Source organism: Tenrec ecaudatus, chromosome 1, assembly GCF_050624435.1.
Source record: "Tenrec ecaudatus isolate mTenEca1 chromosome 1, mTenEca1.hap1, whole genome shotgun sequence".
Taxonomy (NCBI): Eukaryota; Metazoa; Chordata; class Mammalia; order Afrosoricida; family Tenrecidae; genus Tenrec; species Tenrec ecaudatus.
In genome coordinates this window covers 136,763,728-136,781,392 of record NC_134530.1, presented here as the reverse complement: position 1 = coordinate 136,781,392, position 17,665 = coordinate 136,763,728, and the positions used below count along the sequence as shown (strand labels likewise).

The 17,665-nt window shown below is 36.7% G+C and overlaps 1 protein-coding gene across 2 annotated transcripts in view; it reads left to right on the top strand.

Moving 5' to 3' along the window:
- The window catches only part of COL11A1 (collagen type XI alpha 1 chain), a 251,063-nt gene that overhangs the window by 170,350 nt on the left and 63,048 nt on the right, over nt 1–17,665 (top strand). For both annotated transcript variants that reach the window (XM_075558829.1, XM_075558828.1), the window contains one exon: nt 10,675–10,782. In XM_075558829.1, the coding sequence (XP_075414944.1) occupies nt 10,675–10,782 (108 nt within the window). The remainder of the gene's footprint in view (nt 1–10,674; nt 10,783–17,665) is intronic.

The following is a 17,665-nucleotide window of genomic DNA, read 5'->3' as shown; positions in this document are numbered from 1 at the left end:
AAAGGAATCTGCAAAGGGAAAAAGATTACAGCTCTCTGTGTTCTAATGGGAACAGGTGCAAACCAGGAAAATATGCTTTTTTAAAATATTCATCCTGTATGCATATTTATATTTATTTAATCAGTATGCTTAACACATATTTCAAGGAACTGTACTATATGAATATGGATGCCAGGGCTAGAAGCAGACTAATTAACAATCTGAAATATTCAGAGGATAATACTATATTGAAAGTGAAAAAGCTGAATGAAATTGAAGACTTGAGTATTTACTGATGAAGATCAGTATGACTTACCCCTCAACATCAGCATCAAACACAAATCCTCCTACTGAATATACTGAATCTATAAGTAAATATATGACAGAAAAAATTAAAGTTTCCAAAGATTTCCTTGGCTTCATAATCAATGCTCATAGAAGCAGCAGTCCAGAAATCAAGTGACTTTTATATTGAACAATTGCTAAAGCCCTTTTTACCACATTTGAAGGGCAAAGTTGTCTCTCTGAGGACTAAGGTGTGCCTGGCCGCCCCCTGGGAGTTCATTACCCTCATATGCATGTGAAAGCTAGATCATGAATAAGGCAGAAGAATAATTGACGGCTTTTACATGTGTTGTTTGCAGCGGACAGTGAGTATATTATGGACTGACAGAATAAAACAAATCCGTGCAGCAAGAAGTAAAGTAAGAATGGTAAAAGCACTCCTCGTGGCCTTTGAACGTGTTATTAGGGGTGAGCAACTGCTGAAGAAGGGTCCCTATGAATTGGAAACAACTTGATGACAGTGGATTGTTTGAACCTTTGTTTAATATTGATTAGAAAAATGACTAAGTAACATTCTTGCTTTGTGTTTATCTACATTAGTGAAGAAATAATACATTCCTAGGATAAAGTAATTAAAGGAGGATCAATAATTCTTACCACTGCCATTGAGTTGAGTGTCATACCCACCTTCTAGGACAGATAATAGAACTGCTCCTTTGGGTTTCTGAAGCTATAAATCTTTGCGGGAGCAGAAAGTCTAATCTTTCTGGCTTGGCGTGTCTGAACTTCCAACGGGATTAACAGCAGAGCTAGTAGCCCAGTATGCCCCCAGCATCACATTTAATTGGATTCACAACAATTCAGTAGAATAACATCCTTGAAAAAAAAAAGCTTATTCTATAGGATTCATTTTTGACTGCTAATATTATTAATGCTATGTTCTGAAAGTTAGTGTTTTTGAACTCCAGAAAATAGACATGATAGTTTTTTTTTCTTGCCTGCCTATTTCTCCTGTACAGTATCTTACCCTTCCTGTAGGAGCTCTGGTGGCAAACTGGTTAAGAGTTGGGCTGCTGAACATCAAGGTCAGCAGCTTGAAACCACCAGAGGTCCCAGGAGAGAGGAGGAGGCACCTACATGCTTGAAAAGTTATCAAGAATTTCATTATTGGAACCCAGAGTGGGCAGCAGTACTCTGCCCTCCAGGGTCACTATGCATCTGTCGACTCAATGACAGCAGCGTTCAAGCATCTTCATTCATTTCAAGCAACCAGCCCTCAAGTGTTTTCCTATGGGAAGTTCAAAAATTAAAAATGTGTATATTCTGAAATTTTTGTAAGGTAAAATTATATATATAATAAAAGACACCTTCTTACCATAGTTAATAGCTCTTGTAGAAGATAAATATGAAATTAGTAAATAGTAAGTGATATATTAAGTAATAAGGAATCCAATGGTGAAAAGGGTGAGGTTAACATAGAGAAATTATGTTGGGTTGTATCTGTAAATTAAAACCTAGCATTGGTCATAAAGGTGTAATCCTTAACGTAAAGAAACATCCGCACAACAGAGGTTGAAAAATATGACCTTGGTGATAGAAATGAAGTCTGAGAGCACATGATAGAATTTTGAAAAACTACCAATTTCTTCATCAGAAAAACTTATTTCAACACAAATGGCCACTATAAATGTGGAATTCTCCAGAGTACATAGAAATCAAGTTGACTATATTTGTGAAAAGAGATAATAGAGAAACTCAATATCAGCATCTAAAACCAAATCAGGGGTTGATTGTGGAACAATCAATTGCTAACGTGTAAGTTCAGTTTGAAACTGAAGAAAATTAGAACAAGTGCACAGGAGCCAAAATACAACCTTGAGTCTATCCCACATGAATTTTAAGACCATCTGAAGAACAGATTAAGCTCATTGAACATTAATTACAGATAATCAGATGGCTGAGCAATAACATGGAAAATATTGTACACAGAGAAAGGAAAGGGTAATTCAGAATCTAGGAAAAGAGAGATGATCAAAATGTCTGTGAAAAGGGATTGGAAACATGCTCTTAATTGTAGATACCTAAGAGAAAAGAAAGAGATGAAGTCAAGGAGCTGAACAGAAAATTTCAAAGGGCAACTCGAGAAAACATAGACAATATTATAATGAAATGAACAAAGACCTAGAGCAAGAAGACTAAAAGGGTTAAACCTCAGCTTATCTTAAACTGAAGAAAAAAATCAAGTTTTGAGTCATAGTATTGAATGAGTCTATGGGCAATAGTTAGAACAATGCAGGAAGCATCAAGATAAGATGGGACGAATACCCAGAGTCTTAATACCTAAAATAATTAGGGTAGTCGATATTTAACCGCTTCAAGAGGGAGCCTAAAATCAAGAACCGATGGTACTGAAAGAAGATGGCCAAGCTGCACTAAAGGCATTAGGAAAAACATCATTCCAGGAATATCAGAATATTAATTCAAATGTTTCAACTAGCTGATGATGTAATGGACGCACTCATTCATCTATGCCAAGAAATTTGGAAGACACCTACTTAGCTAGCTTCCTGGAGGAGATCCATATTTATACCCAATCCAAAAAAAGGTGTCCCAAAGAATGTACAAATTAGAGAACAATCTCATGATATCACATGCAAGTGAAATTTTGCTGAAGACCGTCTAACAAACGTTGCAACAGTGCATTGACAGAGACCTACGAGAAATTGAGGCTGGAGTCTGAACAGGACTAGGATGTAGCTGGATCTTGGGTGATAGAAAATACGACCAAGATGTTTACTTCTTTTTTATTGACTATACAAAGACATTTGTTTCTATAGAGTATAACAAACTATGGATAGCCTCTATGGAATTCCAGAGCACTTCATTCTTCTCAAGCATAACCTGTTCAGGAATCAAGATGCATTTGTGTAAACAGAACTGCATGGTTTAAAAGCAAGAAGAATTGTTTCATGATTGTATCTTTTTATCATACTTATTCAATCTGTATGATAAGCAAATAGAGGAGTTGGGCTATATGAAGAAGAATGCCGCATCAGGATTAAAGGAAAGCTTATTACCTGCTTTCAATATGCAGATGTTACAACCTTGCTTTCTGAGAGGCAGGAAGACTTGAAGTATTTGCTGGTTAAGATAAAGAATCATGGGCTTCAATATGAATTGGAACTCAATGCAAAGAAAATTCAAATGCTCACAACTTGACAATTGGTAATATCATAAGAATGAGAGAAAAACTGAAGTTGCCCAGGATTTCTTCTTGCTTGGATTCCCAATAACTGCTCATGGAACAGAGGTCAAGAAATCACAAAGAGACATTGTGTTTGGTAAATCCGAACCTCTTTAAAGTGTTGAAAGCAAGGCTCTTTGAGGGCTAATGTGTTCCTAGCACAAGCAATGGTATTTTCAATTGCTTCATATGCATATGAATGTTTCACATTGAATAAGAAGGACCACAGAAGAATTGATACTTTTGAATGTTGACAAAGAATATTGAAATTTCTATGGACTTCCAAAGAACAGACAAATCTGCCTTTTAAGAAGTCCAGCCAGAATACTCCTTAGAGGCGAGTATCATGAGACTTCATGTCACACACTAGCCAAATGTTATCAGGGAGAAAGGAGATCCTATAAAATGACATCATGCTTGATAGATTAGTGGGACATTAGAAAACAGGGTGGTCCTAGAGAAGATAGAGATCGACACAGTGACTGCAACCATGGATTTAATTATGGGTGGGCACATGATTCGACATTGTGTCATTCTGTTGTACATTATGGTTGCTTTGTGTTGGAGCTAACTTGATTTCACCTAGCATTCCCAACAATAATGTCCCTGGACATAATAGTCAATAAGTTAAATGATTCAATGCATTAAGCGTCTATTGCCAAATACCTCTTTAAAGTTGCAAAACACAGATCTCACCTGAAGTACTAATATGTACCTGACCCAGTCTGGCATTTTCAATGGCTTCTTGTGAATTTGAAAGTCAGACAATGAATAAGGATGTTTAAAAAAGAATTAATGTATTTGAATTTTAGTATTGACAAGTATATATCATGGCCTCCCATAGTAACAACTTTTACATAGAATGAAAGCCAGAATGTTTCTCAGAGGCAAGAATGGTGAGATTTAGTCTCACGTAATTTTGATATGTTCTCAGATGAGAAGAGTTTCTGGAAAGGCATGTTATGCCAGGGAGAGTTGGCCAGCAGAAGGAAGAGCTCTGGGATTCACACCGTGGTTACACGAAGAGACTTCGAAACACAGCAATAGGTCAAACCTGGCTGTCAAAAACGGGGCAGGATGGGGCATTTTGTTATTCTGTGGCACAGAGGGTTGTTGGAAGCTTGAACCGAGCGGACATTTTGGCAAAGAAGTGAAATCTCCGGGTTGCAATTCTCTAAAATGTTACAACTCAAAGGGAGTGTGTATTGGGGAACATTTTGTAGTGTTAGAGACAAACACAGCTATCCCAAGGGGATTCTCTGCCTTTGAGCTTTTTGAGCTCTAGCCAAACTGTATTCATGATGCTTTACTAAGAACTGGTAATAGATGTCAATCCACACACAGGCATGTTTCGGGCTCTCAAAGGGTTTGCTCACTAAGTGAGTGCCTTGATGCATACACACAGAAGGCAAAAAGCACCTAGGGAGTTAACAGCAGGAGAAGAGTGAGGTAGCATTCCCCCTCCCCCCCCCACACACACTGGGCATGCACTGGGAAATATTTGGTGGTTCTCTATGCAATCCATATATACAGAGATATATACAGAGATATCCTACAAGCCGGTTGTCAGTTTGCATTGACCACTGCATTTACATTTAAATAATCAGGAGTATTCACACACAGACACCTCAGAAATGAGGGTTGGCGATCTGCCTCTGAAAGATCACAGCTTTAAAAGCCCTTGGTGGGCAGTTGTAGCCTGTCCTGTTCGGGTTGCAGGGAGTTAAGACAACATGCGATGTTTAGTTACTGAATGTGCTTCTAAGGATTTTAACAGAAAAAAGACAAAAAGACAAGCACCAGCCCTGTTTCTCTAGGGATGTTCATAATCTATTTAACATATATTTAAACCCAAACATATTCATTTTATTTTATGGGATAATTAGAAAGTCTTCTGTTGGTCACTCTAAAAAATGCTATCTAATAATGCAGTATTGTTGATCACTATAATGTTTTACTCTTTATAGGAAAAAAACTGCATCTGAAATGTGAACTTTTCCAGGGCATGCAGATGACCTATATGTTTTGTATTTTTATCCAATTTTACAAGATAATAGAGTTTCACTATATTTTTGTTACATGTTTGAATGCATTCCTCTCTTAATATAGAGTAGAATTTTCTTTATTATGATTATTTGCTTTAGTTTTTTATGGAACTTGTCAATAATTTAGGTGGAATTAGGATTCAGACGGTTTATACTTTTAAAAAATTACTTAGGAATATTTACATGATATTTGCAAAACTGTTTACTCATTTATTTAGTAAGTACCATCAGATATTGTCTCTTTTCATTTCAAGAATTAAGATATACAATTGTTTTACTGTTATTAAAATATTCAAGCTTATAGAATATTTGAAATCATTAATGGGAAATTATGGCTGCACTTTAGGCCACAATTGTACATTAAAAAAGGCTCTTTCTATTTTTATCCATTGTTTCAAAACATGAGTGTTGACAGGATCATGAGAAATATTTCAGAATAAGCAAAATTTTTATTATTAATTTTAATTCAGGCTACACAAAAGATATTGCAGTCTGAAATGTAATAATGTGAATGTTCCTAGGGAAATTAAAATATTTAAGAGTTCTCATATAAAAATATAAACTACACATGTTGTCATAGATTCAAACCAATAGACTTTTCCTACTGGGGATACATTAAAATAATTGAGTTATCTTGTTTAGTTTAAAATATTGAAGAGTAAAGCTGTGTTTTTTCATAACATATCAATCACATTGCATCAGTTGAAGGGAATATGTGTGGAGACATCCAGAGGCATATAAAAAAATTGGAAATAAAAGGTAATGAAATTTTCCATGAAGTTTTAAAAATCTACTATGGAGAATTCTTGCTGAACTGGTGATTTCTAACAAATTATGACACTTTCTTTGGCTTCACATGTGTACTTTATGCCCTTCTACATTAAAGGATTAAATGTAGAATGATTTAGATCTAACTGTAGATCTATTAAATGATATTTAATGTCATTGGGCTTGTATACTTTATTAAAGTGAATATTTATAATTTTACTATGATCCTAAATATATGATAATCTTATTTATGTAATGAAATATATGCAATGTGCTTTGAGCCTATAATGAAGAGATCCGGGAACCTTTTGCAAATAAAATTCAGTATGTTAAATATTATTTTAATTTATTTAGAGCATACTTATTGATGATCTCCAGCACTAGAGTAGACGCTTTGAAAATAGGATATATCATGATTCTCATTCTCAGATTATTATAAAATTTTTGTTACCAATAGATGATCTAAGGTTAAAGAAAGGCTAGAGTTTGAATGGTGCATGAAAAAATCCCCAAACTTTCTAAATCAGATGAGTGTAACTAAATATTCAGATGCAAAGAGAATGTGAAAGTGATGACGAGAATTAGATAGGCATATTGTTAGAAGAAATGTGAGAAGTATAATATTCTATGAAAAATAATGCTCACATTAGAGGCTGCTAATGCAGAAAAATAAAGTAAAATTGTATAGCCATAATCTTGGAAAGCATGAATAGATCTTCAAAAACGCATAGACATTTGTCTACATAAGAAAGAAGTCTCTCAAATTAGAGATATAGCTTGATGAGAAGTCCATTAGTGTGTCAATAGGCATAATCCGTGGAAGCAATATTAAAAATAATTATGAATTGTTGCGTTACTGTTGAATAAATACAATCATAAACATACACACAAAAACTAATTCAATGCATTTTACAAAGTTTACATTAACTAAGTGGATAATGAAGAATGAATATTTGGACCTAGGAGATAAAGCCCAAACCAAACATTTTTTACTAATTTGTGAAATACTCGGTTTTGATGGAAATCAACAAAACTCATGTATTGAATTGAGTCACATTAGATAATCCCTGAGCATTCAGGATTTTATCTGAAAAAATACAAATCAATTGGGTTAAAGTGCATCCATTATCCGAACTACTTAGCATAGTAATTGTAAAGTTTGGGCTCAATGCTTGCAAAATTGTAAGCACTCTAATTGTGTTAGAGAGGGCTCTGTAGAGAAACAAAACCAGGATATTTATGATTTAGACAGATAGACAGACTGACAGACAGATAGATATAAAGATAGATGCATACAGCAAAAAGGAGTATAACAGTTAATTAATCTACATGTCAATAGAGAGGGCTCAGTTCAACTCACTACGTGAAACCGTTAATATACTGGAAGTCCTTCAAATCTTGAGGGCCTTTGGGTTCAAGGTCAAGGTTCAAGGTCAAGTCTCCTCTTGGGCAATGCAGGCAGCCCAGTCACAGGCAGCAAACAGCAGGGCGGGTCACCAACAGTCAGCCAGATGACAGGATTCCACCATCCCCAGCTCAAGCGATATACACACCAGCAGTGTGGTGAAGTAGGTCTTGAAGGAACCTCAAGCTCTAGCGATATGGTCCACAAGTTGGGTGACTCGCAAGTTGAGGCAGAGAGCTAGCTAGGGGCAGTTGCACACTGGTCCGATCACCAGAGAGCAGGAGAGAGAAAGGCAGAGCTTGCCAACCCATTTATTTCTCTGCCCTCATATCAAACTACAACCTTATTAATCCCACATGTTCTTATTGGCCAGGTTGGCACAATAAACCTACCTAGCACACTAATATAAAAATCATGTGTTCGACTAGGTTCTGTAGAGAATCAAAACCAGGGATGTTTTTAGATGGATGATAGAAATTTCTATCAGGAAAATGGTTCACACAATTGTAGAAGCAGGCAAGTTCAATCTGATCCCAAGTTAGTGGGTCAGATGTGAAGTTGGAGGTTTCTCCTGACTCATGAAGCTTCATGGGCTGACGAACACAGGAATGGTAGAATACTACAGGCTGGTGGTGGCTGCAGAGGCTGATGAAGCCCAGGTCAGAAGGGCAGATGTCAGGGTTGCTGATGACTTCTGGATTGCCAGATGTGAACAAGTTATATGCAGGGACTTGATTAAGCAAAAGGCAAGCAAGTGTTCCCACAGTGTCTGCTTGCTTAGAAAGCACGAAAGACCCTAGAAGAAAGTTCCTTTATTTTCATCAGGACTGTGAGCTGATGAAAGGACTTTCATTGTACCCCCATTTTACAACTCATTGACTCCTCACTGTAGATTCCAAAATGTAATTGATTGCATTGTATTAGGTCGAATCATGAGGGGTTACTAGCCCTCAACTGCCAAAATTCTGAGAATTACATCCTCGTCATAAACTGACAGAAAACTTAACTATAACAGGCACTCTCCTTGTTACTTTGCCAGCGTCTGATCTACAAATATCAGCACAGCTCACTGATATATCTACTTTGGTCCACGTACAGACACTTGGAGTTTAAATTTAAAAGGGAAATTTAAAAATTGTATGACCTGAGTACTGTAAATTACATTTATTCCAGCATAGTTAATTATAAATAGAACCCTCATATTGAAATTTATTTACAGTCTGATTACTTTCTTTTCTGACATTTACAAATGGGAACTTAAAGCAAAAATACCTGCTCATAAATTATTAATTAATGTATCCATATGTCATGTTTGGTAGAGTGGAAGGTTAGTGGCAAAAAAAAAAAGGAAAGTCTGTGGATGAGATGAATTGGCATGAAAGATGCAACAGTGTGGTTACATTGATTGTCATGAGGGTACAGGAGAAAGCATTTCGTTCTGCTACAGAGAGGATGGCACTACACAACAATAGTACTAATCTGGGGAACAATGGAACTCTGCTGACATTGTATGTTACCATCTGCTGGAGATTGTAACATTCCTTTTGTTTTCTAGGGCTACACTTCTTAAATACAAAACATTTGGAGAACTCTGCTTGCCCCCTACACACACACACACACACACACACACACACACACACACACGCACACAGAGTTTAAACACAAAGGAGGTCTGCCACCTTGCAAACAATTGTTACACTTGTGGTTCAAACTTTTGCATGTAAATATTTTAATATTTTCCAAGCATAGATTTGATGAAAGATAGGTATTTATTATGTAAATTACATGATCTGATATTTTCCTTTGTAACCGAAGCTTTTTCTTAAGAATTTGGCATATCTGATAGGTAAAAGTTTAATATTCACACAATCTTCTTTTAATAAGAACACAAAGTTCACTTCATGGATTTTTTAGTCATCTATTCATAGCCCCAAAATCATAATTTTGTTTATATCAAATTTAAGTTTCACATTTGTTTTTCCCTAAATTATTTCTCTCTTTAAAATATAGAACAATAAGAAGCTAAAACAGTAGTTTAGACAGTCCTTTAAAAGAGGAAAGTGGAAGACAAAATAACTTTTCCTTTTTTATTATCTCTGTAACTTCAACTTTTCTCGCTTCCATTTATTTTAATTGCTTCAAAATCCAGCTAACTGGCCAACTAAAAATTTAGGCTAAGTAGCTTGTGATTTTAATCAGAAAAGTAAGTCAAGAAATGAACTAGTAATTTTGCTTTCGATCCCTTTTATTCAAAGAGCATTTTAATGAAATTGAATAGGTAGTGAATTTAAAGAAATTCCAAGGTAGCAGCCACCAGAAGTCATTTCTGTCTTCATTAGAGAGAAAACAGTAAGTGGCTTTTTGGAGAAGAAACGTGGCATTGGATCGTAGAAGAACAGCCATTTCTCGTTTGCGATAAATTCAACTTTCAGTGCTATTGCTCGGCAGATAATGAAAATATAGAAAGTATTGCTGAGAAGAAATTTAATTTGAAATTGCTTCTCCAAAACTAAACTCCCTGCCATGAAGGCGTTTCTGACTCACAGGAACCCGACGGCACAGAGCAAAATTGCCTGTGAGTCTTTCTGGGAGTCGAGAGCCTTGTGATTCTCCCGTAAATCGCATGGGGGGTTTGTATTAGATATTTTAGAAAGCATTGTAAAAAACGGAACTCAAAGACAAGATGATGACATCTGCGTGTGTTAAATTTATACATATATTTGAAATATTGTTTCTCCTGAATATCATTCCCTCATCACAAAATCTGCTGAAAGGTGGGACTAAAAATAAATCTAATAGAAGATATAACTGTCCTACTTCAAGAGCTTTCAATCGTCAAGGTTACTTTCTTTTTGTTTGCTAGACTGTAAGATTCCATTGTCTTCTAAGGCACTGGTAATCAGATTTTCTTCCCATTACTAATTTTGGTTTCTTTTTCTATGTTTTAGGGCTCACCAGGAGAACGCGGATCAGCAGGTACAGCTGGTCCAATCGGTTTACCAGGGCGGCCGGGGCCCCAGGGCCCACCTGGTCCGGCTGGAGAAAAAGGTGCTCCTGTAAGTAATTTCCAGGAGAAAATACATGATAATTCTGCCCTCCACGTGCTATTACTTTTCATTCAGGAATAATGCCTCTTCATACCCCACTGCATTCTCGTTGCAGATGTGCCTGGCATACAAACACACCTTTTTATAGTTATAATGGATAAAATTTCAAATTCAGTGAAAGAATATAACATTTCCCCATACTTTAAGAAACCCTAGATTCTGTGAGGCAGTTGGATATTACCAGTGTACAAGGCTTGTGATTTTGTTCTTTTTAAAATATAAAATTATAATTTTGATGCTTTATGTTACAATTGTGTGAGCTCTCCACTCCTCTTGCAGTACAACTTGATTTAAGGCCATTTCCCTCCTCTGTAATGAAACTCAGAAGGTGGCTGCCTCTCATTTTGACTCTGAGCTCTGACTTCTAGCGAGTAAAAGGAGAAACATCTGACCAATTACTTCATCATGTGTCTATAGATTTTTAAAAATAGCATACTTAAGTGATTGTAAACTACATGGGTTTCTATTTCTTTCTCAATCTTTCCCACTTATTGCTCCTCCATTTAATTTATTTAATCATATTAATTTTAAAAAGTCTCATTTCTGCAAAATTATTATAACATTCAGCAAATATAGGCAAGAATTGATAGTCATACTATATCAAGATGTCCAAATCAAATAATTTTAAATACACATACATCTGAACGTATAAAAATCCATTTAAATTTAAATTGCTTCTGTCTCATGAATATGTCTGTTTCATCAAATGACTTAATCTCATTGTCAAGGCATTTTCTTTTATTATTTCATCAGAGTTATTGTTTACATGTTTCCAAGTTTTAAAAGAATTATATTTGTGTATTCCATTACACAGCAGATTTCAGTTAGAAGATTTGAGTAAGGGTGTCATGGGTGTGTATAATCCTTTGGTGCCATAAAAAGCACCTTTAATAAGCTGAGAATATTTAAGCAATATATTTCTTGCTCAGTACATTTGCTTAATATTTAATGGAGTTCTATTTTAAATATATCCTGTTTCTGAGACATTAATATTAAGAAAATGGGAGAAAAATCTTCTTTATTTTCCTCTCACAACATCTCCAATTATCAGCAAAACTAAGAAATAAAAATAAGTGCAAACAATGTTGTAGTATACTGAACATTATTTAAAGGGGAAAAATAATTTTAAAAATATTTGACCCTTTCAAATCATTTTGTTAAAAATTCTAGAGTAACCTTATGTTGGCATTACATAATAGAGAATGCATATAGAGAGAAGTAACAAACATCGGTTTTCATACAAAGAGAGAATATTTTAATGAATTAATGAAATATTAATGAGTACATGTGAACAGGATGTAGTGAATGATAGGGTGTAATGTCGATAAACACCTTGACTACATGAAGACTTAGAATAAAGACTATAAGAAAAGCCATTCATTGGTTATTAGAAGTGAATTTTGATAAGAAATGATTGATGGAAGATATTTTTAGAGCTGGGGTTTGGGTCTGAGTTTTGTTGGTGAGGCTTCGCTTTGAAAGGAAAAGGAAATGGCCCGCTCACCTTCTCCCTCAGTCCTCGCCCACAAGGATGTTCCTTTCAGTGTTTATTCCCTTCAACAAATAATTATTGGAAAGAACATAGTGCTAGACACTATATTAGGTAGTGCTTTGTTTTGCTTAAGGAAGTGTCTACTCAGGGGCAATAGTATAAAATGTAGGCAAACATGGTGGGTAACAAAAATAATTTTGGACAAGATTCTCTACAAAAACAATCAATTAAAAAGAGAGAAAAATGCAGAGGGATTGCAGTACTTGAAGGAGTCAGCCCACGTTAAAATGGGGCTGGAGCAGTAGAATCCAGGTCAGGCGAGAAACCGAGCCCCCCGCTTCTTGCATCTCTGGACCCATGGGCCAGGCAACGAGGAAAACAAATGCCGAGAGAGATTTCTTCTAGCGGATCTTTTCATACTCTGGGGGACTGAATGGAGGGAAAACACAGCCTAAGAACATTCCTTCCCATTAGCCATTTGGTTCATTATATTTCCATAGTTTATATGCTGGGTGATGATTAAACTATGTTACATCCGCAAATCAAACAGTCTGGTTGTTCCTGTGTTCATATTAACACGGACCCAACAGGACAGACTAGAACTCCCCCAGAGTCTCCAAGGTGGTGGATCCGCCACATCTTCCTCCCTTAGCGTTGGTGATGGCTTTTAACTGTAGGCCTTTCGGTTAATACCCAGATGCTTACCACCAGGACCTAATATTATATTACCTTAAATCGCAGAACAGCAACTAGGGTAATGTTTAGCTAAGTCGCTGGCACATAACATCAACCATTATAGTATCCGCAGTCTTTAATGTAGAGGCCCCCAAATCTGATCAAAACATATACTCAAATGCTAAATGTAGCCTTTTACTTCTTTCTCTATCTAAATATACAATTTAGATCTTAAATGCTGTTAGCCAGCTGTGTATTATAAAACAATGTTATTCGAGTATTAGTTTAGGCTTGCATGAAGGAAGAGAACGAAGATGGAGCCTGCTGAAGACACACCCTGGGTTCTTTCAGCCACTAACCCAATTCCTTGGGAGGGAGACGGTGGAACACAAGAGCCACAAATTGCTAATGCTCTGGACTCAGCCTCCTGGGAAAGCGAATAATGAAGCGTGAGAGTGGGACCAAATTCTGCCAGGTTCCACCTCATCGCCTGAGGTTTGTCGATGGGTCTGCTGTGATCCACAGGGTTTGCTTTGGGTGCTGTAGGGGACTAAGTTACAGTAGCTTCATCCCTAACCTACTGTAGGCAGCTAGGTTGAAAACTATTCAGCAGCATCCTGAAATTGAACCTGGGTCTCCCTCAACAAAGCAAGGATCAAATCACTACACCACCACTGCCCCTTATAAATACCTATATAACACACACACATACACATATATATATATACACACACATAGATATATATATACACACACACACACTCACATAGATACACACACACACACACACACACACACACCAATACGTGTGGCCAGTTAGGATCTCCACACTAAATCAATCATGTAAGCATGTGGTGGGGCTGTGAGGTCTGCAAAGTGCATAAGGAGAAGCGAATTCTGCAACTCACCATATTAACAGATCTCTCTTGCTGGCAAGATGATTGTCAAAGGAAACTCTACTTTGTTAAATTGGCCCTGAGGCAAAGATTACAGATAGAAAGTTGTCTTAGGACAGCACCTATGCTGTAGGCAGTTGTAGCTAAATACACCTGAAGTACTACATGCAATGCACAGTGACAATAAGATAAAATCCATAAATTGATTCAGCAGTAGAACTTGGAGGGTGGAGAAAGCATATCAACCAGGAAACAGCCGTCTGGGATGGAGTAGCCTGCCCCTGTGGATGTTGAGGGTGGAAACCATGACAGGAGCAGAGACCATCATTTTTCTGCCATAGTCAGTGGTGGGTTGAAACACTGCCATTGCAGTTAGAAATTCAGCGCATACCCACTGTGCCACTGGGGACACTTACAAGAAAGTATAGACTCCATATAATGCTTTCTAATTTCAAGTATGTATGTCTATAACCAACAGAATGAACAGTAGTAGGAATTTAAATTTAGAAGTCAATTAAAAAATGTTATTTGACACCATGTCCTTATATTCCTATATGGTCTAATGTTAAGAAAATGCAGTTGAGTTCTTGATCTACACTTTATAAGTAACTGGTGGGGGATCTGAAAAGATCAAATGAGAACGAGGGAGAGGGGAAGGCAGCAGGAGAGAGTATAGGAGGAGAGAGATGGAGACAAACAGGAAAGCAACCAGCCGAACAGCCAGCCCTGAGTTGCAGAACAATATCAGGGACACCTTATCCTATAGACCAAGAGAGAGAGGAAGCTCTCCTTCCTTATGGCAAACAAATGACCAAGAATCTTCAAAGGTAAAAAATGATTGTTATTCAAAGAGGAAGTGAAATATAAGGATCTACAAGAGTGGGACCACAGGTGACAGCACTGTGAAGTTAGGCTCTATTACTCTTATTACTCAGTATTATTGATTATTGTACTATGTGTATATGGACCTATTGTATATATGATAGAAAACTCAGTAAATACTGAAATACCGGAGTCATACTAGGCTAAAACTACTAACTTGAAGTCAGTCCAATTGAATTAGAATTCCAGTCTCATAATTTATTGAGTTCATGATATGGACTAAGTTATTAAACTTCGCAATAAAGTAGATGAGGATCTGGTTTTTTTTTTACCTCAATAAAACTAAAGATAACCACAGAATTCTGTGAGGATAAGATTGTTATTTTTCTAAAGAGTTGGTGGACTGGTGATTGAGTGCTCAATGAAAAATATGATTGAACTACAGCTTTCATAAAGAATGATACCTTAATAACCAGAGTGTAAATGTATGAATTTGTTTTTAGGTAAAGAGGGATAGGTCCTCTGAATTGTAATAATTGAGTGTAAAGTTATATATAACTACAACATCATGCCAAGCCGCATGTAAGAGAGTAGATTTTGTATCAGATTTTTCAAAGGTAAGATTTAACAACTGAAACTGGTCTCACATAGACTTGGATGCTAAAGGAAAGGTTGACAGTTCAAACCCACCAGCTGCTAAGTGAAAGAAACAAGCGAGCTGTTTCTGTGGAAACGGACAGCCTTAGAATTCCTATATGACGGTTCTATTCTGTCTTCAAGGGTAAAACTGGCTCACCAACAATGAGCTTTTGAAGATTGAGTAACTTCTGTGAATAGATGGATAGATATGGTAACATCAAAACTGACTGCTGTGAAAAGATGAATATTTACTCTAGGGATGGAGATGGTGAGCCAAGAGATGCATAATGAAATAAGAATCGTTCCATCTTGTGGAGTTATAAATGGAGAATCTAAATTTAGACTGATGAGAAGTTGAAGAATTTTTTTCTTCCTTCGTAATAAGACATAGTTGAAAGAAGTAAATGTCAAGCGATTCCTTGTTGAACATTATGCTAGTATCACGAAGGCATGTGAGATAAATTTGTCTTATTTACGAATTCTCTTGTACAAAAAAATAACTGTTCTATTTATACTATTGTGTTAGTCTGAGTAGACTAGAGAAACAAATCCATGGACACACATATGTGTATAAGAAAGAGATTTATATACAACAGCAATTGAACAATGAGAAAACACCCCACCCCAGTTCAGATCAAGTCCCTAAGTTTGATATTAGCCCATATGTCCAATGCCAATCTATAAAGTCCTCTTCAGACTCACGAAACACATGCAATGACGCTGAATGTAGAAGATCACAGACCAGTGTGTAGAAAGTCGTTGGATCCAGTTGCATTGGAAATATCTCAGCGCTGGCAGGGATTTCTGCATCAGGGTGGGTCCATGTGGTTTGTCAGCTGCCATGTGTTCCAGGCAGTGAGCAGGAAGGCTCCTGCCTCCAAGGAGGAAGTACCGGATTTACCAGAATTCTCAGCAGATGGCCACGCCCACACAGAAGCCTTATTGACTATGTTCAGAGTGATAGACTAGACTCCACCCCTACACTCTTAATCCTTAAATTGAAAAACGATTATATATCTACCACAACTATCACGAAAATTTTGCAAATGAAGTAATGTATCTGAAATTTATTTTGTGTCGAACTAAGGCTAAAAAATGGCACATCTATAAGCTTAGGAGTTCAGATAAGTTTGAGATGAGATGCTATTTACTTTAAATGAAATTAAAGCTCTCCAGAGCGACATCAAGAATGTGTCCATATGATAAACCTTGCCCACTATGTAAACCAGCAAGCAGTTATTCAGAGTTAGCAAGTTGACAATGTTTTGTTATTTTTGCCATCATCAAATGTTTAAATATCACAACAAATGATTTTTAGGTTGCTGCTTTGGGCCACAGACCTTCAAGAAGTCAGAGAATACTTATAGACTTGAATACCTAATGGTAAAATAGATACTAATTAAGGAATCATCAAATAAATGTACAAATACAACACTGGTCAGTTGTATTAGGAATGGGGCTATGATGGGAGTTGTGTGAGAACGGGAATCCACACTAGTCTCTCCTTTGCAAGGACATTTATCTTGAAATTAAAAAGATGATGAGAAGAATTAACTCTCTGACAGGTCCTCCTGGAGGCATTCCGTCCAAAGCACAGCATGTTATCCCACCACACTCCTGGCAGCGCATAACGCCCGGCCATGACACTGGGACCAAAGCTCTTTGAAGGGGAAGAAAGCAGGAAGCAAAATAAGGCGAACCTAGATATGACTGGACAGGTGGTAGGAGCCCTATCATGAAAAAGCAAGTGAACATGTTGGTCTTTCTTTTAGTAGTAACAGTAAAGAAGTGTATCAACCTCAGAAGAGTCGTGATATTATCTTATCCCTCTTCTGTTTTCAGTGTGTTAAACTGGAAGAAAATAAGAGTGAAAGTGGAAAAGACAAATTTCCAAGTATACTAGTATTTTGAAATAAGTTTATAGTGATGTGGATTCAATTAATTGGACACATTCAGGAGATAATAGATACAAGGGAAAAACAAAACACAAGTCACTGAGGTGATGAAGTTGAGTAGGGTAGTGCAAAAGTAGCACCTAAAGACGTGTAGTTTCCTGACGATGTGAGAGGACAGAGAACCAAGCGTAACCAGAATCCCGTCTTGTCCACAGCTTTTGAAGCCGTGACTACCGAGAACAGATTATGTTATCTGTGTGGCCTTTTACTACTTCAATGTATTTCTTCTTTGGGAACACTAGAACCAATGCCCTTGGTGAATATGTAGTTGCTGCAAGAATGCATATGTGTTGTAGCTGTATTGAAAATTATAACAAATGGCTAATTTATGGGCTTCTTATATGAAATCAATC